The following is a 24,223-nucleotide window of genomic DNA, read 5'->3' as shown; positions in this document are numbered from 1 at the left end:
TTTTCATTGTGCATCATTATGAACTCTGACCTAAAGCACACAAGAACACAGATTTTGTAAACCTTTTCATGACAACAAAACATGATCTGCTTAAATTATCTGGGATTATTGTATTATGATCTGATACAGTAAATGCTCTGAGATCAAAATCAAAGCACAAGAATAAACGTTAAAAACTAAAAACGTGGGCTTCCCTGGTGGCGCAGTGGTTGAGAGTCCGCCTGCCAATGCAGGGGACACGGGTTCGTGCCCCGGTCCGGGAAGATCCCACATGCCGCGGAGCGGCTGGGCCCGTGAGCCATGGCCGCTGAGCCTGCGCATCCGGAGCCAGTGCTCCGCAACGGGAGAGGCCACAGCAGTGAGAGGCCCACGTAACGCAAAAAAAAAAAAAAAAAAAAATCTAAAAACTTGTTTTCTGGCATCAAAAACCTTAAAATCTCTCTGGACCTGTTTCATAAAGTGAAAAATGATACCAAAATTCTTACCTATTGCCCTTTACAAAGCATTTTAAGATGGTAAAGGAAAAACAAACTTTTGGTGTTGCCTCTGTGGTTGTCAGGATAAACTTGGCTTGATTATTTTTAAGTATCTTAAAGCCAGATTACAGGATATGTTTTCAAAAATGAGCCTATGTTTCTAAAGTATAGGAAGTATCATGCATAGTAATCCAGTACCACAATAGTGGGGAGAAAAGTTGCTACTTAATTTTGCAGAGTGGTTAGCATTCAAGTAAATGTGATAAAAACTTAAAATAATGACATATTAGAATTGAGTGGGGAAAAGGTTTTCTAAAATGAAATTCAATGGTGACAAAAGCAGATTAATTTATATAGGGGAAAAAACAACCCCAAAGTGCAAAACAGACTTGATGTTGGACTCCAGCGAGATTCTCCTGCAAAATATTCTAGACCAGGGCTGTCCAACAGAAATAAATGTAAGCCACGTACATCATTTTAAGTTTTCTAGTAGCCACACAAAAAGAAATGGGTGAAATTATTTTTAACAATATAGTTTCTGTAACACCCATATATCTAAAATGTTGTAATTTCAGTATATAATCAATATAAAAATTGAGATATTTTACACTCCTTTTTTTTTTTTTGCACCAAATCTTCAAAATTTGCTGAGCATTTTCCATTCACAGCACATCTCAATTCAGACTAGCTACACTGAAGTGCCCAGTAGCCACGCGTGGCCAGTAACTAAAGACAGCTGGGACTAACTGCTGCCTTTTGTTCTTCCTCTAAAACCCGGCCCAGGACTAATCCCATGTGGCTTAGTTAGAAGATTCCTGTTTATGTCCTCATCTCTGAGGACCAACATCTTGACACAGACACTTATTCCCATCATTGTCTGCAATTCTCTAACACAGCTCAGTATCTCGACCTTCCTTGTCTTCCGAACCGCTTCCCCCTGGAATCAGCCTGTGTTCAACAGAACCCGTCACCTCATCTCTGTTCCTGTCACCTTCTCATCCTAACTGAAATCAGGCTGTCCACGGAGAGTCCCGTCTTCCTGCAGAGTGAGTTGTCAGGAATGACCTGCTTTCTCTCTCGTGTTTCTTGGTTTCCTGCTCATCCTAGCTGCTTCTGAACCACTGTGACACTTTCCTCATGCCCAGCTCCTCTGCGGGCATGCTGTCAGGCGCCGTGGCTGTCTTCCTTCCTCCTGGTCAACCCCCTCAGTCATTCATGACTTCAGCTCATGGCTCACCAGCTTCCTTTCCATGCTTTCTAGTCATGGGTGAATTTCAAGATCCATAAGGACAAACCACCAAATACCCCATCTGCACAGCTCCTGCATTCTCCCTCACCTCCAGTGATCTTTTCCTCCACTGCGCCTCAGCCACCCATGGTAATCTTCTTGTCCTTTTCATAACCAATAACTGCCCTCCCTCTAAAATCTCCACTTTAAGGAACTCTGTTTCTGATCCCCACCTTTTATCCTCCCAGGTGTCTTATTCTTGTACTTCAATCTCCATTCCATGGACCCTACACCACTTTTTCTCTGTTACTCTCCTCAGAACCTCATTTCTTTCTCTACCCGGCCTTGATTCCATTACTCTTTTGCAAACAGCTTCAACTCCCTTGTCCTCCTCTCCCTCTGTTGTATTTGCCTGGCAAAATACCAACCCTAGTTAGGCCCAAATTTTTGCCTATTCTGTACCTGCCCCAGAGCAACTAAGTATTACCAGAGAAAAATCACCCAACGATACCAAGTTTCACTTTACGTTCATGGTTGAAAATCTCAAGGGACATTCAACTGCAAGTCTGCTTTCCCACACTCCAAGTCAATAGTTGTGACTGTTTCACAACTTCTCTCCGCTTACACCTCCAGCAAGCTACCTACCCCTCCTTTCCTCCTGCTGATGACCTCCCTTATTTGCACTCAGGAGGAACCTGGCACTTTACACGCCAGATCAACCACCCTGCGTTTGTTCCTACTTTCTCTGCTTTTCCTCCCTGTCGTAATGTCCCAGCTCCTATCAAAGATCTACTTCTCTGTCATCCTGTGTACTCCCGTAATTATCTGCCTTCTCTCTCCTGCATCTTCAATTTTTCCCTCTCTAATGGATTCTTCCAATCAGCAGTGCCTTAACAACAACAAAAAAAACCCCAACATTCTTTACCAAACTGTTCTTTGTTCTGCTCTACGTGAAAGACTTATCTACACTCGCGTTCTCCACTTCTTGCTTCCCATTTTCTTTCCCACTATTCCACTTAGGCACTCCAATCCACTGGAGCTGTCCTTCCCAAGTTATTCAGAATCTCCAACAGTGACACCCAGTGGCCTGTCTTCCTCTTGCCCCCTCTCTTAGCAGCCTTCAACATATTTGACCATTCACCTTCTCCTTTGAACGCCTTCTTCTGCTGGCTCCCGTAACACCATGTTCTCCTAGGGTCTCCCTTAACTGAGCAGATGTCCCCTCTTAGTCTCCTTTCCTGGATTCTCCTCTGCCTAGTGTTCCCTAAGGGCTTGGATCCAGGCCCTCTTGTCTTCGCTATATTTGTTCCCTAGGCAATGTCATCTGTCCCATTACTTTAAATACTATCAATCTATTGATTACTTCTAAATTATATTTCTTTTTTAAAAATTTATTCATCTATTTATTTATTTTTGGCTGCGTTGGGTCTTCGTTGCTGTGCGCAGGCTTTCTCTAGTTGCGGTGAGCAGGGGCTACTCTTCATTGCAGTGCGCGGGCTTCTCACTGAGGCGGCTTCTCTTGTTGCGGAGCACGGACTCTAGGCTCACGGGCTTCAGTAGTTGTGGCTCGTGGGCTCTAGAGCGCAGGCTCAGTAGTTGTGGCGCTTGGGCTTAGTTGCTTCGTGGCATGTGGCATCTTCCTGGACCAGGGCTCGAACCCATGTCCCCTGCATTGGCAGGCGGATTCTTAACCACTGTGCCACTGGGGAAGTCCCTAAATTATATTTCTAGTCAAACTTCTCCCCATATTCTAGCCAACTGTCAACATAATTATCTCTACTTGGATATCCAACAGGGAGCTCAAACTTAATATGCCACAAAGAGAACACTTGATTCCCAGTGTCACCAAACCTGTTCCTTCCTCAGTCTTTCCTACGTTACAAACTGACACCATCAGGCATCCCATTCCCAAGTAAAACTCTAGGTATTATCCTTGATTCCTCCCTCCCTTTTCACTACCCTTACTTCTCCTCTCACCCCCCCAACATAGAGTATGTCATAGAAAATCCTGCTGGCTCTTCCATGGAAACATATACTTAATCTATTTGACTTTTTTCCTCTTTGCTGTCGTATAAGCCACAGTCACATCCTGGCTGGAATCGCTACACAGTCTCTCAAGGGTTCTCCCTGCTTCAACTCTTGTTTGTCCTTCCAGCAAGCAAGGGGACTGATTCATCTTCGTAAAATATCCATCAGACATGACGCTTCTCTGTTTAAGCAGAACATGTCTTCCCACTGCATTTGGAGTAAGACCCACATGGCCTGCAAAGCTCTGTGTGATCTGGTCCCTGCCTCCCTCTTCCCCTTCATCTCCAACCACTCTTCCCCTCACTGAATTCAGCCACAGTGGCTTCTTGCCGTCTCTGCAGGCCAAGATTATTCTTGCCACAAGGCCTCTGCATTTGCACCCTGGATCTTTGTTCTACCAGATCCTTAGATCTCATACTTTCTAATTATTCAGTCTCTCATCAATATTCCCTTCTCAGAGAACCTTCCCTCATCTCATTCTTCCTCCTAGAGCCAGGTCATCTGCATCACTTTATCCTTTTGTAAAATCCGTCTTCATACTACTTCCTCATCAGAAATGACTATTTCCAATAGCTGTCCCCACGGCTGTCAGCGAACAAGAATCAGGTCTCTCCTGTTAATCACTGTACTCCCAGAACGGAGAATAGTATTTGACACATCATAGGCACGTAATAAATTCTTGAATAAATGGAACAGAAATAAAGTGAAACAGTGCAGTGAAAATTAAAGTGGGCCATATTTAAATAAAAATCAACATCATACTGCTATAATAACAAAGTAAGCTGTAGGTGGGACTAAAGACTGAAATCAAGCATTAGGTACAGAGAGGTGCCATCTCTTTCTGTACCCTTGTTGAGTCCTTCACTAGCACATATATTCACTTAGAGTTCTACCCAGACTGGAGATACAGGTGAATGCATGAAATAATACTATTGATGTTTTCAGATTTATGGCCACCCCATAAACTGCATCAAGTCACAGGAAACATGGAGAGAGCCCAGGAGTACAAAATTGGAGTGGTTACAGATTTTGGAAATATGTAAAATCAGCAAATTCTCAAGAAACTGGTTTGCTTATTTGATAGGTGACAGGGACTGAGAGAGCTGAGAACTGTCCTTTATTTTCACTGAATTCAGAGAAGAAGGTATTCTGTTACAGACTGAATGTTTTGTCCCTCCTGAAAATTCCTACGGTGATGTGCTAACTCCCAGTGTGACTGGGTTTGGAGACGGGCCTCTAAGAAGGTACTGAAGGTTAGTGAGGTCGTAAGGGGCAGGGCTAGTGTTCTTGTATGAAGAGACCCCAGAGAGTCACTCTCCTCTCTGTGCACACACCAAGGAGAGGCTATGTAGGGACCTGGTGAGAAGGCGGCCGTCTGCAAGCCAGGAAGAGTGCTCTTACCAGCAACCAAACCCTGCTTGCTCTTGGACTTCCAGCCTCCAGAACTGTGAGAAAAGAAACTTCTGCTGTTTAAGCCATCCAGTCTGTGGTATTTTGTTAGACATGTAAATCAGATTATGAATTTGGAAGAAATCTGAACTATAAGAATTGAGAAACAACGAAGCAGGCTACCAAAAGTCTACAGATTATATAGTAAGATGTGTAGGTTTCTTTCTAAAAGTCCCAGTTTTAGCACTTGCTCTAACACCTAGTCAGTGGACACCCCTTTGGCTACGTGTGTTAAAGAGCTCATACCTGCTCTTTTTCAAGCATATCAGCTTTTCTCAATATCTTCATTGCATAGATATGGCCTGTATCTTTCTTCTGGACCAGCCGAACCTAGAATGTAAAAATTCATATCACAAATGGCATCAAACAATCACTACTATTTGTTTCGGAGTGAAAGGTAGGCTCCTTTAAAGAAAGCAGTGTTGTAGTTTGCTGTTGCTGGTATTTTAGAAATTGTATTAAAATTAAGCTATTTTAATACACATTTTAATATATTATACTACTTTAATACATATTAAGCTATTTTAATACATATTCTGAACTATCTTAAGATGCACATGTTCAACAGCAGTGACTTAAAAAAGAAGCACACCTCTCCGAATGCTCCTCTTCCTATAACTTTCAGAGACTCAAAGTCATCTAAGCCAAGTCTGGTCCGCTTGAGCCGTAAGAACTCTGTTTCCTTGCGAGCATGTTGTGATCGGCGTAACTTTTTCTATTAAAAAAGGACAGTTAATAAGGATGATTTTAAAATCGGACTATTTCAAAGGAAGCCTATAGTATTAAAAGATGAGATACATTATAATGAGGGTAATGTATCTAAATATTATATACTGGTGCTATAACTTATTTGCCAAAGTTGAATATTAAGCGTGGAAAAAATAAAATAATCTGAAGAAAACATTTTAAAATTGTTAACAATTGATAAATCTTTATTCTTGAGGCAGACTCCATTAAATATTTCATCTTAACTAGTTCACATATTCTTTCATTTTTATGCTAAATTAATTCAAAAACAAAAATTAAACTTTAGGAAATGCTAATAGTATTCTGATATTGATTTTTTACTGTCAGGAAATCTACTTTGCTTCAATTCCCTAATTTCCAAGGTTGCTCTGTCACAACTACTGAGACTTCTGACACCGAAATAACACAACAGCAGTATTTCCATACAGATTTATTTATGGTAGAATTTATTCTTGGGCAGATTTTTTTAATAAAGTGCTTGAGACTTGTCACACAACTTCTTGAAAATATGAAATTGCAACAAAAAAATAGTTACACAAAGTATCCTTTAAAATATCCAAGTCAAGAATTTCATAATTCATTCTCCAAAGATTACAAAAAATACTATTAATAAGAAACATTATGAAATACCTGAAGGTTACACTTGGAATGGGCATTTATTTAACTGTTCTAAACCTCATTTTTCCCCTCACCAAACAAAATTTTCTTTTTTTAACATAGAATTATGTCAAACTACCTCTCCTAGTAGAGGTCACATAGATGGGTAACGAACAAAATCAGGGAAAAAATTAAACCCCAGTTCATCTTCAACTGAACCCTAGCAAGCTTTCAGTGGTTCAGGTCTGAGGAGAAAATAAGTCAAAATGACTGAAACTGTTCAGAAACATTGCTCCTAAATGCAGTACAAGATATAACCACTGAGTAGTCCCTTCCTACCCCTGTGTACATCTGTTTCCAAAAGGGTAAGGTGAACTATTAATTAGAAATATGCAAGCATGGGCTTCCCTGGTGGCGCAGTGGTTAAGAATCCGCCTTACAATGCAGGAACACGGGTTCGAGCCCTGGTCCAGGAAGATCCCACATGCCGCGGAGCAGCTAAGCCCGTGCGCCACAACTACTGAGCCTAAGCTCTAGAGCCCGCTGAGGCACAACTACTGAGCCCACGTGCCACAACTACTGAAGCCTGCACGCCTAGAGCCCATGCTCCGCAATAAGAGAAGCCACTGCAATGAGAAGCCTGCGCACCGCAACAAAGAGTAGCTCTCGCTCGCCGCAACTAGAGAAAGCCCGCGCACAGCAACGAAGACCCAACGCAGCCAAAAATAAATTAATTTATTTTTTAAAAAAAGAAAGAAATATGCAAGTATGTATCATTAATGCAACGGAATTCTGATACCTCTAACAAAGTTAATCTAAGAGGATAAAATTAGGATATATGTCTTCAATCTAAATATCTAAACAGCTAAATAAAGTCACATCAATGGTGAAAACAGTGAAGACCACCTTTGTTTAAAAATGCCTTTTGAATAATAATGTTGAAAAATGAATTATTATTAAAACAAAAGGAGAGCTCAAAAGTAGCTTTTCAACTATATAGCTAATAAAAAAAGGCCACATGGTGGCACTATACCACCATCTTTCAAAACAGCGCAAGACCTTTTTAAAATTACATAAATGAACAAATATAAGAATTTTGAAAGGCATTCTGAATTTATGACTTTATGGATTATAAAACAGTGTGCAGTTGGATGTAGTTCAGAAACTTGTCTAATCTGAATGGAAAAGATGACCTCATCACACAGTTTCATAAATTATGCTCAAAATTGACAGACAAGAGAGACAGCCGAAGAAAATAATGCTTATTAGTATTTGATAGGTTGTGTAGTGCAGTAAGTAAATGATGTTTATGTAGTTTGGGGGACAGCTATTAAATGGCAAAAAGGGAGATCACAGTGTATGGAATATATAATCCTACAAAAAAGGGAAATCACCTACAACATTGTTATAGTACTTTAAAAAAAAAAATCTATCCATGATATTAGAGTCAGTGTTGTAGTCCAGAGAGAGCTGAAACAAGTTCACATTAAACTACAAAAAAAAAAAAAAAAAATCGATGAAAAATCACTGATACATCTGCTCACAACCTGTGTAGATTAAGTCACCTTGAAAAACAAATAACATTTTTGAGGTAATCACATTCTTTCCTCTCCAAAGACAACAACAAAAATCTGTGGACAAACTTAACATCTCATGGCTCTCTTGCAGCTTAAACTTGCCCAGTTTGGTTTTCCATTAGAGTAAATAATATTCCATGTTCGATGGGATTTTAAGTGAGATGAAACTAGAAGTACGCCATTTTCTTTTTTTTCTCCATTCCTTTTCAAATTGGCGCTCTTCAAACTCTCAATCTGTAGGGTGCTCAGTTTTTGTAGAAGACAGTGTACACAGAAGTTTTAAGATAAGAAAGGGGTCAGCTAAGAACTTCATCTCAGTATAAATGCTTTTTAAGGCCACGTTATATATGGTTGAGTTTTCACAAATTATTTCACAAATAACTTTCTATTACAGAATGGATTAAGGATGAATTTATTTTTATAAAACAATTTTACTTTGAAAAGACCCACCCCACATAAAGATAGTTCCAAAATACTGTACATTAGATTGAGAGACCATGTCTATTTTACAGAATGTGACAGCCTGGGACCCAGTATGGGGCCTAACAAGAAGCATTTGTGGAATTCAAATACCTTTACCAAAAATTTTAGATGTTTTATAAATGGTTATAATGGGCCAATGAGCATTTTTAGGGGTAAAATCACCTCACATTTTCTACAAGTTATTTAAGGAGAAACAAAGAAAACAGCTCTAGATGTACTTAGTACTTCCTGGTGTGAACCAGAGATTACAAGCCGGAAGCTACAAGCTGTACTCAACTCACAGATGCATTTGATTTGGGCCCCCAAGTTGTTTTTTGTTTGTTTGTTTGTTTTTTGTGGTACGCGGGCCTCTCACTGTTGTGGCCTCTCCCGTTGCGGAGCACAGGCTCCGGACGCACAGGCTCAGCGGCCATGGCTCACAGGCCCAGCCGCTACGCGGCATGCGGGATCCTCCCGGCCCGGGGCACGAACCCGCGTCCCCTACATCGGCAGGCGGACTCCCAACCACTGCGCCACCAGGGAAGCCCACCCCAAGTTGTCTTTAAATCACTCTAATGACTTGCCAATATTTAAAAAAGCGAGTGTTCTCACAAAAGTCCAGATTTCCAGCTTCTCTTGAAAAATAGGAACTTGGCCTCACTGGGCCAACGGTGCAGCCCCCTTGGGTGGGCAGCAAGCAGCTCTGGGACCGGTCAGTCCCTATCAAGGTGCCAGTCACCAGGCGACAGGTATAATCGGGCTGGTGCTCTTGTTCTCTTTCAGTAAAGTGAAAAGTGGTATGTCTTTATCAAAAGATAAACTGTGAGGAGGGAATCTTTTACAACAAGGCAAAAAAAGAATCTATTTCTTCGTGGAAATGAAAAAAAAATAAGAGTTGAATATGCAAAGTATGTTAGATCAAAAGAATATAACCTAAGACGTCACTATGAAACAAGCGTGGCCAGCTTTTCTCATTTATGTTTACCTGCTTGGCCCTTGGACACCTGCTTTCATACAGTTGTTCATTATTAAAGTTCAATAGTCTTCATATATTCATTATTTTGTACATACCTCTTAACGATCATGTAAATTCTACCTATTTCTTTAAGATTCAAATCAATTGTTACTTCTTCCATGAAACGTTTTCTGATCCCCTGAATCAGGGGGAAAAAATCTCCATATTTTCAAAGTTTGCCACATTCTATCATGTGTATATATTTTCACACACACACGTAATCTTTCCTTCCAATCTGTAAACTCTTTAGGAAGAGATCCATTGTCCATTTGTTCATTTATTCACCAAATATTTATTCTCGCCCTCTGACAGCCCTGGAGATGTAAGGAGTTTCTACTCTGGGAAGAAGGTATTTTAAGGCTGCCACAGGGACAGGAACAGAGTTCTGTCCCAGTGGACATGATGCCTAAAGTGAGATGGAAAGAGTCTTGAAGAATAATGAGACTCAGGCAGGAGGAAGGAAGAGTTCCAAGCAGCAAAATAAAGCACGGGAAAAGGTCCACAGGCAAGAGGGTGGAAATGAAAGTAATTTGACATTGTTGGTCAGCCTGGCGGTAGGGTGACAAAAGATGAGGCTAGAGACAGGGAAGCAGAGGCCAAATCATAAAGGGCCTTGTACACCCATGTTAAAGAGTTAGCCTTATCCCAAGAGTACTTGGGAGCCAGTGAAGGGTATTAAGCAAAAGAGTGACATGGTCAAATCTGGTTTTTGACAGATAACCCTAGTTGAAGTGTGTAGAAAAACTGGGAGTGGGAATGTGGCTGAGAATGGAGGAAGAGAGACCAGTTGGGGGCAGTGATTCTTCAGGGGAAATACACGGTAGTTTAAACCACTGGGTTCATGGCACCAGACTAGTGAACTGGGTGGTTTTAAGAAATATTTAGGAAAAACGTAAGGAAATTTGGCAACTGATCAATTATTCTTGAAGCCCTCTTTTCTTACTCCTCGCACTAGATACTATTCACTGAATATATATATGTTCTTGGAATTAAAAAAAAAAGCTGCCCCCTTTCAAAGATTTCCATCACAGCAACAAAGTAAGAACCCCACGTTCAAATAGGAAACCCACATTATCTAAGTTATAAAATCATCTGATACCATTACAAGAAAAAGTCACTGGGGTTGCTTTCATACAGTAGTTTTTCCCCCTTTTATTGAGATATAATTGATATGTAACATTGTGTAAGTTTAAGGTATACAATGTGATGATTTTGTTTTTTTCTTTTTTGGCCATGCCGCTCGGCTTGGGCTTGCGGGATCTTAGTTCCCCTGACCAGGGATCGAACCCGGACCCCCTGCAGTGGAAGTGTGGTGTCCTAACCACTGGACCACCAGGGAAGTCCCTACAATGTGATGATTTCACAATGTACATTGTGAAATGATGACCACAATAAAGTTAGTTAACACATCCATTACCTCACATAACTATTTTTTTTTGTAGTGAGAGCATTTAAGATTTAGCAACTTTCAATTATATAAGAGAGTACTGTTAACTAGAGTCATAGTAATTATAGCTTACATACCTCTTCATCTGCTAATCCTTCTTCTTCCATAGCCACTTCTAATTTCTTCTGCCTTTTCAAAAAAAATTATTTAAATTTTAATATGTACCTAAGTATTCCCATTTAAGAAATGTACATTTATTTTTTCAAGTTTACACTCAGTTTGCCATGCTAAAAAAATCTTTCAAGTTGAATCAAAATAATCACTAAGAATAGTGACTAATATTTATAAACATATATGCACATATAAATATTTCTTTCTCAAAATATAAATACAGTCCAGAATTAGCTGCCTCATACTAGCCAAATGAATAATTTACTTCTAAAGCTGCCTAAATGAATCGTTAGCAAAGGTGACTCATGTTCTGATACAGAAAACTCTGTTATCTAGTGTTCAAATCTCCAAAATCATTAACATTTATCAGAGTTTATACTAGATGTATAAAAAGGTAACTACAGTGACTAAAAGTAAAATTTTTTAAGGTGGACATCCCTGTGCTCAAACCTTGGTTTTAACGCTTATTAGCTAAAGGAGCTTGTCTAAGTGCTTCACTTAAACACTAAACTTGATTTTCCTAATTAATCACAGAAAGATGTTCAGTGCAATTAAGTATATTTTATTCTAATTCTTGGAAAATTGGAAAGTCATATACGTACATGAAAAAATAACCCATTAACTACCAGAACATTTGCTTTTCTAGGTATAGCCAAGTTCAGTTCTTCAATATTTTAAAATGCACCCTTAAAGTTACTTAAGCTACGGGTGAGGGGGGTGATGGATGAAATAACTAGTAACCAGAGAGATAGCTGTGGTACACATTTTGCAACTCATTTCCAAGTGACTATTAGTATTTTATTTCCATGGTATTGCTCTTTTTCCTAAAGATAAACCTGGGAGAGCTCGTCCTAATTAGTTTTGGAGCGTCTCAGATAAAGACTAACTTTCAGGGATTTATCCAAATGGGTATAAGGGCTGAGGATTGAAACCATCATACAAATCTTTTGGCATTTGTTGTTTATGACAATATGTCCAAAGATAAGCTCTTTTCTAAACCACTGTTAAGATCCTTTTTATTTCTTATGGAAAATTCACAACAAAAATACCTAAAGCCTGTTCATAAATCAGCACCTAAAAGTATATCCTCCACTGACTTTCTCAATTCTAGTAATAAGCACCTACCCTGATGCTAATCACACTGATTTTTATCTTTTTTTACACATTATTCACCCAAGCCCAACCCTTCCAATGGACTAAGTTCCTAATGCTGGATTCTGTGCCTGCCATCAGGCACCTCCGGGCGCCACAGAGCTGCTTGTTGAATGATTTGAGTTTTCTTCTCTGCAGGAAGAATCCAAAGAGTAAGAGGACCATTAACCCAGGAGGACTATCAATATACGAACAACTTTATTCTTCTGGCAAATCCCTACTGTCCCCTTTCCTCAATCCTTGCTAAAGCTAATATTTCAGTAAATTATCCCTCCTTCTAGGGAGACATGCAATAACTTCTATCCATTTCCATACCTAAATGAGAAGACCCAAGGACTTCTCTTGTACCTTTCTAAAAAATAGCTTTCCTTCTAAAATGACCTTATGCTTTGTTCTGATTGGTACTTTATTTGACTTATGCATTTATCCAGTTAATTAAGCCTTAAAAATTCATCACATGTTTCTTAAAGTATTAGCTTCTAGAAAATAGCTGACTATTTAATTTGACTTCCATGGCACCACCATGCTTTTTTTTTTAATAACAGTAGATACTTTTATTCCTATTTTCCTTTGTTTGGGAACAGAGAGCAAAACTGAATTATTTTAAGGTTTCAGCAATAAAAGACAATGAACCTTTAAAATTCTGATGAATAGCCTGAGTGACTGTCGAAAAATACAGGTCTTTCCTTCCTTGGTTCTCTTTTACTTTATTCAGTCTCCCTTGATGATCTGCTCACTTCCAGAGACTTCCATTACATTTACAATTAGTATAATTTCTTACATGTTTGGATTTATTTCTAACTTATGGTGTGGTTTCTACTTGTGCCTGCCTTTTGGTATTTCAGTTTTCCTTTTTCCCTTGGCTTCTTCTGAACTTATTTTTCCCCCATCCATTTTCTTTCCTTCTATTAGTTTGAAAGTTACAAACTCTATTTTTATTCTTTTAGTGGCTACCCTAGAAATTACATGTACACTTAATTTGTCAAAGCCCTAAATTAACCAATCTTTACCCCTTTCTGTGTTGTATCCCTATCCTTAGAGACACACTGATCTCTAAGAACAATTTAATTCCACTTACTTCCCTCTTGACTGACAGTCTACTGCAGGAAAATACTTTTTTTTTTAATACATGTGACATTATCATTATTGTTGATTTTTCTTACACAGTCAATTTTGGCTGAGATTTAGCCACATATTTACATTTAGATCTTCTGAATGCGATCACTTTCCTTCTGCCTAAGTCGAATCTTTTGGAATTTCTGCTGATGGCAATCTCTTAGTTCTCTTTCCTCTCTTCCTTTAGGAAATTTGATCAAAGATACGTTTGTTCTCCTCACTATTCTCCACGTTTCTTAGCTCTCTTTTATATTTCCTTACTCTAAGTTGACTTCCGAATAGTTACTTAAGTTTCATTTTCTAGTTTTAATTCTCTCCCCAGCCACGTCTAATCTGTAGTTGGACCTGCCCAAAATTATGTTCAAAACCAGATTCTTCCCCTCGAGTTCTGTTTCACTAAGTTGTACCACTTTCTGGTTGCCCAGGTGTGAAATTTCAGAGCCAGCGTTGACTACTTTCTCTCACATACCATATTTGGGTAGCTGCCATGTTTTTTCTGTCTTTCTCACTCAGTTCTTCCCTGTTGTTGTCATAATCCTAAAGCAAGCCTCCCTTCCACTGGCCTGGACTACAGCGCTAGCCTTTCCTGTTTCTGATCCCTCCTCCCACAATCCACTCTGTACATCACAACTAAAGTAATATTCCAGAGAAACACCTGTGATCATTTAAATCTTCTGTTCAAAAGTTTTCAAGGCTCTTTACTACCATGAAAATAGCTCCATTACAAAGCATCCAAGGCTCTCAGGAAACGGTAAAAATCCAGCTTGAGTTAAACTGGACAGTGCCTTGACCTGGCAGTAAAGGTGCTTTCTTCTGTCTCTGATATCCTTCCTCCTGCTCCTTAACCTCTTTCTTCTCCCTTTTATGTATATATAAATAGTACTCTTCCTTACGAGCTCTGTTTAAATGCCACCACCATTTATGAACCCTTCCCAGTGGCCTTAGTCAAAAACAATCTCCCCCTTCTTTGCCCTTCTCAAAGGGCATACTTTTCACCCTTTCATGTAATATTCATGTGCATTATCTCCCTTACTATATGTTTCCTGAAGGCAAAATAACGTCATTCATTCTTTTTATAATTCTCCCATTTCCACTGATATACACACAACACCAAATGTTTCTGGATTAAAGGCAGTCATTAAGTAGCCCTCTAAAAGAAAGTATAAAAAAAAAAAGAAAGTATAAAGATATACCATAATTTCATGGTTAGAAACGTTTTGTTTAAAACATCAATTGACATGTGATATAAGTGTATAGGTGCCCAGGACAGGACACTATTCTGTGAAAATAAAACAAGGAACCAGGTATACTGTCAGCATACAGGGACCCACAATATTTATATTATTCATGGACAACATGCTTACATCCCACTTGCAGTATAACAGCTTACTTAACTACACAGAAAATTCTGACCAGCCTTTACTATACCTGGTTTCTCTCTCTTCATGCTGTAAAATGAGGTTGCTGTAAAAATTCTCCAGCGTGAGCTTGGCCACAGTCACTCTTTCCCGGGTATGGTTGCTCATAGGAAAGGTGGTTGTGGTCCCTGCCGTCATTGCCATAGTAACAGAAACTAGAACAACACAGAGACACAAATTACTCAATAGAAAGAAAACGTTCTATCCCTTTTAAAAACTCTAGAAATGGTTTAATTTCTACTAGTCAACAACATTTTACCCTAACAGTTAAGACATTCAAATGAAACTCAAATCCCTGTAGGAACCAGGCAGGAAACAAAAATGTGTGATTCAAGCCAGGTGACAACATGGAAGTTTTATGGCTTTTCCTGAACAATGTCTGTCTACTTAAAGCCAACTTTTAAAAACCACTGAGCCAGCCAAACAAAGTGCTGGTTTAAAGAAGATAATGTGGGGACTTCCCTGGCGGTCCAGTGGTTAAGAGTCCGCACTTCCACTGTAGGGGGCACGGGTTCGATCCCTGGTCGGGGAACTAAGATCCCACATGCCACGTGGTGTGGCCAAAAAAAGAAAAAAAAAAGATAATGTGGACAATTAGACAAGATAAGGAATATAAGACTGATCTCTGGTGGCTGCTATAGGTGGGCACTGACCCTAAGAGACTTGCCTACCATAGTCCACATCTAGACCCCCAAAAAACCCCCACAAAAAACAAACAAACAAAAAACCTAGAATGGTTCCATACATTAAAGAGGTTTTTGCTTATCTGGACGGGAATCATAACAGACTATTCTAGAGGAGATCCAGATTGCCAGGGTGACCATCCAATGTTGCATTCTTAGCTGAAAAGTATTCTTCCAAATCTGCCACCTATTTCCCAACACCTACCTCTCCTTAACTACATAAAGACACAGAGCCCTGGATATCGACCTCAACTGGGCTATACTCCAGGGATAGTGGAATGAACCAAAGACCTTTCTTGTTCTTCATGTGAAACAAGTCAAATACAGGTTGAAAGTAAACAGTTTAACTATGGCAAACTCCCAGTTCCACTGTTGTCTTAGTGGGTTTATACCTCCATTTACTGCTTCAGCCTCATTATGTCGATTATTTTAACATCATAAACTTGTTCCTCTGCTGACTACTATAAATCTTTTTTTTTTTTTTTGCGGTACGCGGGCCTCTCACTGTTGCAGCCTCTCCTGCTGCGGAGCACAGGCTCCGGACGCGCAGGCTCAGCGGCCACGGCTCATGGGCCCAGCCGCTCCGCGGCATGTGGGATCTTCCCGGACCAGGGCACGAACCCGCGTCCCCTGCATCGGCAGGCGGACTCCCAACCACTGCGCCACCAGGGAAGCCCCTATAAATCTTTTTATAACAAGAAGCTGATGACATTACTTGTTTAAATTGTTCATGGCACGTACAGCAAGTCAAATTAGCTTAGCAAGATAAACAAAGACAACCCACAAACGCGGAGTGCTGGTATCTAAAAGAAACTTGATGAGAGTTTATTCATTAATTTTCCCCTTTTCTTGCCTGAGGATTTAAGGCAGTGGCACTCCTAGGCATGACTGCATTTCTTCCTCACAGAAGCCTGGTAAAGAAAGGAAGTGAAGCTTGGACAAGTCACACAGCTGGTGAGCTGCAGAGTCCAACTCCACCCAAGTGCTAACTCCAACTTGCCTTTCTGGCCTTATCTGCTGCCCTTCCTCACCACTCACTCTTCTCCCAACATACTTGGCCCTTTCATGCCTCCAAGCCCTCACAGGACCTATTCCTGAACCAGTTACGTCCTACACTCTATTTGCAGGCATCCTGCTGATCCTTTACAGCCCAGTTTGTCTGAAGCCTTACTGCGGTGACTTCTCTAAGGTTCCCTGCCAGAAGAGACATCGATGGAGCAGAAGGGGCCAAACGGCATTCTTTCGAGCGTGCTCTCTACCATTTGTAACAAATACTCCCAGGACTGGTGCTGATCACTTCACCTGCCTATCCCCCTAAACTAGGAACACTTCTGGGCAAGAACTTTTTCTGAATCATTTTTGAGCATTCACCTTGATAGCACCGTATTGGACACACAGTAGGCATTAATGAGTGAAGGAGTCCACCTATCAAATGGCGGGGGGAGGGGGCGGTGTGGGAGGAGCATTGAAAAAATTAGCAAAAACTGCCTATAAAGGTTGGCAACTGTGGAAAACGAAACTTACTGAACCTTGGAGTCAGATATTTAGAGATCTAATCCAGGTCCTGCTGCTAACTGATCACATGGTCTTATTCAAATCACCAGAACGCTCTGAACTCAAGTCACTTTCCGGCCCAGACAGGAATTACAGTACTTGCTCTGCCTCGTTCACAGGCCTACTCTAAGGCCATCTGAGATAATATAACGTAGAAATTATACAAATGTAAGACATTATTTTAGGCATCTAGTTTAATTTTTTAATGTGCTTTAATGATAGTGAGCATTATTTTTTAAACGGTAATAAAAATAAGCTCAAGAATTATTCTGGCCAAGTGATTTTCAAGCACTAAGCTTGGAATGCTACCTAAGGCAATGCTGCCATACCGTCTCTGGAAATCTCACCTGGGTTCGTGTTTTATGTTTCAGGATCACATGCAGAAAAGTCAAAGAAAGGAAAAGAGGGAATGGGATTGTATATAGCAAACATCCCAAATCGTGTTTGCTAATTGGGATTTGGGGATTTGGTGAGGAGAGGGCAGCTGGGAGGATGGACTAGAGGTGGAGGAATTCAAGTAAATTTAGGAAATCCAGATTACACAAAGTTTCTTACTGCAAGACTTCCTGGCATCATTAATATGTTAATATGTGTCCTGAATCCTCAAAAGAGGGTTAGGTAAACATTTGCAGTAGTATTCTAGGGAGCCTCTTAGGCATATAAAATTAAAATTTATAGATAGTTATCTTTAAACACTGGTAAAAAAGTGCCTGCTACTCTTTTTCAATATCTGGGGGAGGGGGACTTAGAGACTCCAACAAAGAGTAATTAATACCTAGAAATTTTAGAGTGCTTTCTGATTTGTCCAGAGTATCTGTAGCTGATAGAGAATTTTCAGATTGGTTTGCCAATTTGCAGGAGGAAAAAAGGTCAAGACCCAACTATAGTTATCTATAGTTTCCTTTCAAAAAGTGAATGATGAAAAGACTAACAAACAAAACCATGCCCCTTGAAAAAAAGCACAAAGAAATAACACATCAGTAATATTTGTAGAAGTTGGAAAGAAAGATGTATGATGAACTCAGGGTGTGGCCTTGGAAGGCAGCTGACACGCTGCTCTGCTCTGTCTGGCAAGAAGCAAGGTCTGGCCTTCAGCTGCCAGCGTCCCAGGACAAGGGAATTCTGGAGGCTCCTTTATCCTCGCCAAGTTCACAAGAGACTGATACACAAGACATAATGGCAATTTGCTGATTCACACAATAAGAAACTGAGGAACACGAAACAGATACTTGTATCTCTGGGCAAATGTGCTCCGTCCTTGTAGACAAGCTGAATGTACAGACTGAAGAAGACTGCTTGGTAAGCATGGCATCAAAACAGAGAACTGTTATGCAATTTAACTGTTTAATGGCATAAGGATAAGGTGGAATCTTAAACAAAAAAAAAGATCGATTGCTATCCTGCCCAGGACACCTCTGCCCACTTCAAAGTGGCTAGAGGAGATGGCCAATATTAAGCCCTGCTACTGACTGGGCTTTCCCAGATGATGCAAAATTGGGGGGGCTAGCAGTGGGCAGAAATATTACTGAGAAAAACTTTGGGGGAAATTTTTGTGAAACATAAAGAAGTTAGGGAATTGAAAACAATTCCAAACTACAGAAATTGTTTGCATTAACAGTACAGAAATGAATATGAAATTGTTTTAGATAAAGATTTTTGAACCTGAGGCCTTTATAAAAGAGGGGTAAAGAGAAGATCAGGTTTCTCCATTATAAAGACGTAATGAGTTTATAACTCCAAGATTCAGAAGTGGATATCGAGTAATGAAAAACAACTTCCAAACGCTGTATAATTTAACCATCATCACTATGGTCTTTCCATTCTAGTTATACATACATGCAAGAGTGCAAGCCCTGTTTAAAAACCAAATCAGAGCAAAACCTATGTCTATTCATCTTTGTAACGAAAGTATTACAGCACCTGGCAAAGTGCTGAGCACACAGTCGGCATTCTGTAAATGACAGTGAGTAACTGAACTCAAGTTTAATGGATTTTAAATTATATATGTCCCATATCTAATAATTTCCTTTGGATTAAAAACTGAAGAATTACTTACTGTTATGTTAAGCTTCAGAGAGACAAATCCCACTTGAGAGATACAACTACAGTAAAAGCCAAAAATCCCACCCTTAGTCTTGACTGAATAGCATCTTTTAGAGATTAGCTTAAAAAAACAAGAAAAAATTATTACTCTCCAACCAGACACAAGTAGGCTTTATAAAATTCAAATTAAACATAACTAAGAACAGAAGTGACCAAGTTATTAAAAAGAATGGTCTGGATGACTGGCACTTATTATACTGCAGATTTATTCCTCTAATGGATTTCACACTGTTCTTTGTCTTTTACTAAAGCCCTTTCTTTAGCCAGAAAAAGAACAGGATACAATTTGCAAGTCTAGAATTCCTGGACTGATAAAAACAACACTAGGTGCCCTTGGATTTCCTGTTCATGTGTTTTCTCCAGACTCCCCTGTTCATTAATGGAGACTCTACCAATCGTTGAGTCCAGCATTCTTTCGTGTTTATCAAGCCTGGGGAAAGGAGATAACAAATCTGGCACTCAGGCCATCTATAAATACATGTAGTGCCTCCAGCATTTGCCATCACACTTCTAAAATAGGAAAACAGAGCTGCTTCACCTGACTGGTGAAACACTATTTAATCGATGATTTCACCTTAGCTTCCTCATATTATATTTCAGAGTATCATTAATGCCTTGGTGTATAAAAATTTTCCTAGATTCATCATTAGTTGCCACCATAGTGTCCTAGGCTGCAACAGGTCCTCGGGTTGGACACTGTGTCCGCTGGGTCCCTAATGATAACAGAGCAGCCACAGCTTCTTTCCTCTATGAGGTACAATCCGAAGAGCAAGAAATTCACGGTCAGGTGAGAGTTCAAGTCCCAGCACTAACTTTTACTAGATGTATTATTTCCAACCAACATTTACTGCAGATATACACTACCTTCCAGCACTGCACAAAGTACTAAGAATGATAAAATACAGTCCCTGCCCTTAGGGAGTTCACAATCCTATGCGGACACAAGGGAAACTCAAGGAAAAGTGTAGTCAGGGGTTTAAGAGAGGAGGAGATGCCTGAATTGAATCTTGGTGGTGGGTTGGGAAGGATAAGAGTTCACAAGTCAGACGGCCAGGGCAGAAGAGGAAGAGGTGAAAGGGCATGAAATCAACTGACACACTTGAGTGTAGAGAAGGGCTTGAGTATACATTTGGTGAAACAGCCAAAGATGAAGGTGGAAAGTCAGTTAGGAATCATGATAAAATACCTTTTATGCCATGTTAAAAAATTATCCTGAGTATAAATGGGAGTCACTTAAGGCTTTTAATTAAGTGAAGAACTAATAGCCAATAAAGAACATTAATTGAGTGAATAACCCAGTACAAGAACTTTTCTAAAAATGTTACATGTTTTAATACTTTTAATCTGCCTAACCACCCCTAAAATTCTATCTGATTGGCACTTCAGATAGATTATGCTAGCAAAGGGAAGATGGCAAGAAGGCTGGGAGTAGACTAGACTAGAGGAGTGTAAATCAGGTTAGGGGACTCAGTAATAAACACTCAGGGGTTACAAACTGGTGGCCTGCAGCCATGTTTTGTGTGACTTGCACCATGATCCAGACATTAGAAGATTTCACGTAAAAATCCAGATTTCTGGTTCCTCTCCAAAAATCAAGTCTGTCAAATTTGAACCCATATTCCTGCCTGCAAATAGGCAGCAAGGACAGAAGAAGCAGGCCCCTTGCAAGACCGCATCCCGCCAGAGTCCGCCAACTTTCTTCCCTCAGGCCCAGCCTCCTTCACTCCTTGCATTACCTGCCTGCTTCCGTTAGCATTTGAGATTCCAATCCTGGTTTAGTGCAGAATAATAAGGGCCCAGTTTCACATAGTAGCAGAAGAGATTAAAAGAAGGGCTGAGATACTCAACTGAAAACACTGAAACCTATAATTCAATTTCAGATTTGGATGACTGGGTAAATGTTGATATCATTAGTAAGAACAGGAAGTATAAGAAGAGCTAACGGCGGGGAAAGAAAATAAGTTCAAGGCTGACCCTGAGTTATTTCACCAGACACAGGATCCATGTCTCTAAAATGGATATAAGCCATGCCAGCCTTACAGAGTGGATGTGATGCTCCAATGATGGCAGAGCGCAGTGATGAAGGCCCCAACGCTAGGTCTGAATCTTGGCTCAGACACTCACTGGCTGTGTGAGTTTAGGCAAATTACTTAAACTTTCTGTGCTTCAGTTTCCTGTTGAATAAAATAAAGATAATGATGGCCAACTTGTGTACATGCTTATTATGTTAATGCAAGACTTACAAGAATTATGGAAGTTAAATATTTATAAAGGACTTAGAATGGTGCCTAGCACAGAGCAATGTCATGTGTTTGATAAATCAATATGTAAATGAGAAAATATTTTAAACACATCTGGCTCATATTAAATGCACAAAAATGATGAATTTTCTTCCCTTCCTTACCCAATCCTCCTGCTCATTCTTCCTTCCTTGAGCTGCTATCCTAGTAAGTTAGTTTGTAAATTTATTCTCTAGTGGATATTCTCTATCTCTTCTAGTCTTCAAACCTACTTGATTTGAAAATTTAGAGTGCTTTTAGTGGAGAAAGAAATGTATCAAAAAGTACTTATCAGTTTTCTAAATAGAAAGACTTGAAGTAGAAAAAAACAAAAAAAAACAACAAAAGCTTTCGGTAGAAGTCTTACTAGAAGTTAGTGGTGATTTGCGGCTATGACTAGGACAGGAGAAGGTGTTCCAGAGAAAAACTAATCACTCCTCTTACAAGATGGAGTAATTCTCCTGAGACAACAGACATCCACTCTACTTATAATCTATTTACTGTGTTTAGTGCCAAGAGCTTTTGTTTTTCATTAGTTAATGTGACTCTCTCCATTTGGTGTGTGTCCTGTTCACTAGTCCAGAGGAGCAAATTCATACAGACGGTTGTCCTTGCTTTCTATGTGTCATAAGCCTGGTGGTGATGGCACAGTGGTGCTGAAATCAACATTATCATTTTTATTTTCAAACCTGTTTTACAAAGAGGCATTTTTCCCTGCTGAACCAAAATATAGTTCAAAGGTTGAGCTCCCAAAAGCTTATTTAGCTATAGTAATACTGTTAATAGCAGACTATTTAAGTATGTTGATCCGAATAATTATTAAAAATCCCTCTGCACATTGTTTTTTTAACTTGAGAAGGGAAAGTGTTTATGAAGTAAATGTAAACAATTAAGCTAAATTAAACTGAATTAAATTTGCCAAACAAAGTAGTAGTAATTTTATCTAAAAACTGGCCTGTTTACAGATCTTAATGTTTAGGTAAGGTAGTACCCCATTTTTCTCAAAAATATTCAGAAAGAAGCCATCTATTCTTAAATGTATTTACAAAATTAAATTTTCTATCGTTATAGCTGTCTAGTAATGCATTAGATCTTGCCTGCAAAAGATGCTCAGTTCAATCTACCAAGTCATAGTGAACTTAAAAAAATAAACTGGGGCTTCCCTGGTGGCGCAGTGGTTGAGAATCCGCCTGCCAATGCAGGGAACATGGGTTCAAGCCCTGGTCCAGGAAGATCCACATGCCGCGGAGCAACTAAGCCCGTGCACCACAACTACTGAGCCTGTGCTCTAGAGCCCAGGAGCCACAACTACTGAAGCCCGCGCGCCTAGAGCCCATGCTCCGCAACAAGAGAAGCCACCGCAATGAGAAGCCCTCATACTGCAACGAAGAGTAGCCCCCGCTCGCCACAACTAGAGAAAGCCCACACGCAGCAATGAAGACCCAACACAGCCAAAAATAAATAAATAAATAAATTTAATTTTAAAAACTTTTAAAAATAAATAAATAAAAACTAAACTACTTCAGCTGAAATGCCGAACAACTTAGATACTGATAATTTAGCACCAGAATGGTAAAACAAACATTTAGATAGTAGAGGCATCCCTAAAAGAATTTTAGATCAAGTTCTATTAATTGGTACCCTCATAAACACACACAGGAACATACTTGCCTTTATTAGACTAAAAGAGGAAAAATAAAAATCACAATTTGCAAGGCAAGAAGTGGGGGGCATGGGGGGAAGGGGGGAGGGGGAGAGTAAGGGAGGACCAGAGTGAGGACTTCAAAGCTATTTGTAATGGAGAATTATGCAGAAACAAAACAACAAAAATAACATGGGAAAAAAACAAGGATTAATAGATTATAAAAATATATCCTTATTTATTAATATTTTATTTACATATAGAATTCATATATGTAGAAATTATAGAATTTACAAACATGAAGTTAGTAGCCTAGAGAAGTTCTTGGAGAGCGAGAGAGCGTGAGAGGGAGTGAGGGGTTACGAGTGATCTGGAGCCTTCTGGGCTCCCAGCCTTAAGCTGTGGCTCTGAATTGGGAGGTGGAGGAGTAAGATGAACAAAGACATTGAAGGCGCCAAGAGAACTACCCCTCCCTGCGCCTTGTCAGATGGTCACACCCCCATCTACTTCCAATACCCAACCACATGAGTTTTCTGTTTTTCGCCTCTGTTATAAAGAATATGGGTCACTGAAAGTAAGACAATGATTTTCTAAATAAAGTGTTCAATTTGAAGGTTAAAATTTATGCTTTAAAAGGATAGTTTTAAAGATAGACATTTAGAAATGGAAAAATAATCCTGTTCACAAAAGTAGCAAGGAGGAGGAGACAGAGAACAACATTCATAAAATCCCTGGAATAACCTTGATCCAAAACAAAACAAAACAAACAAAAAAAACTGTTGGCCTTTTAATGAAGAAATCTCATCATAGATCGTGGAAGGAAGGGAAGAATTATTCAATTAATGTGCTGAGACAACTGGTTATCTATTTGGGAAAAAAAGCAAGTCAGATGTTCATTTCACTCCAAAGATCAAAATAAATTTCAAGTGGTTCAAAAGGGTGAACATAAAAACTAAAGGAAAAAACAGAAAGGAAGGAAAAAGAAAGGGAAGGGAAAGAAAAGGATGGAAAAGAACGGCAAATAAAAGTAAAAGGAAAAATTAAACTTCAAGAAAATAAGATGAATAACTGATCTTTTAAAGGAAAAGGACTGTCTTAAAAGGAAATCACCACAATGAAAATACTGCTAGGAATCATTA

General features: G+C 39.6%; 1 protein-coding gene across 1 annotated transcript in view; it reads right to left on the bottom strand.

The window, feature by feature from the left end:
* Positions 1–24,223, bottom strand: part of STK38L (serine/threonine kinase 38 like) — an 80,004-nt gene that overhangs the window by 12,225 nt on the left and 43,556 nt on the right. The window contains exons 2-5 of the mRNA XM_029205366.1: positions 14,834–14,978; positions 11,104–11,155; positions 5,774–5,896; positions 5,428–5,511 (exon numbers count right to left, since the gene is read on the bottom strand). Of these exons, the coding sequence (XP_029061199.1) occupies positions 5,428–5,511; positions 5,774–5,896; positions 11,104–11,155; positions 14,834–14,967 (393 nt within the window). The 5' untranslated portion in view covers positions 14,968–14,978. The remainder of the gene's footprint in view (positions 1–5,427; positions 5,512–5,773; positions 5,897–11,103; positions 11,156–14,833; positions 14,979–24,223) is intronic.

This window comes from Monodon monoceros, unplaced genomic scaffold, assembly GCF_005190385.1.
Source record: "Monodon monoceros isolate NGI ecotype Baffin Bay Population unplaced genomic scaffold, NGI_Narwhal_1 Super_Scaffold_6, whole genome shotgun sequence".
NCBI lineage: Eukaryota > Metazoa > Chordata > Mammalia > Artiodactyla > Monodontidae > Monodon > Monodon monoceros.
Note: the sequence above shows the minus strand (reverse complement) of the source record. Positions and strands in the feature narration are given on the sequence as shown.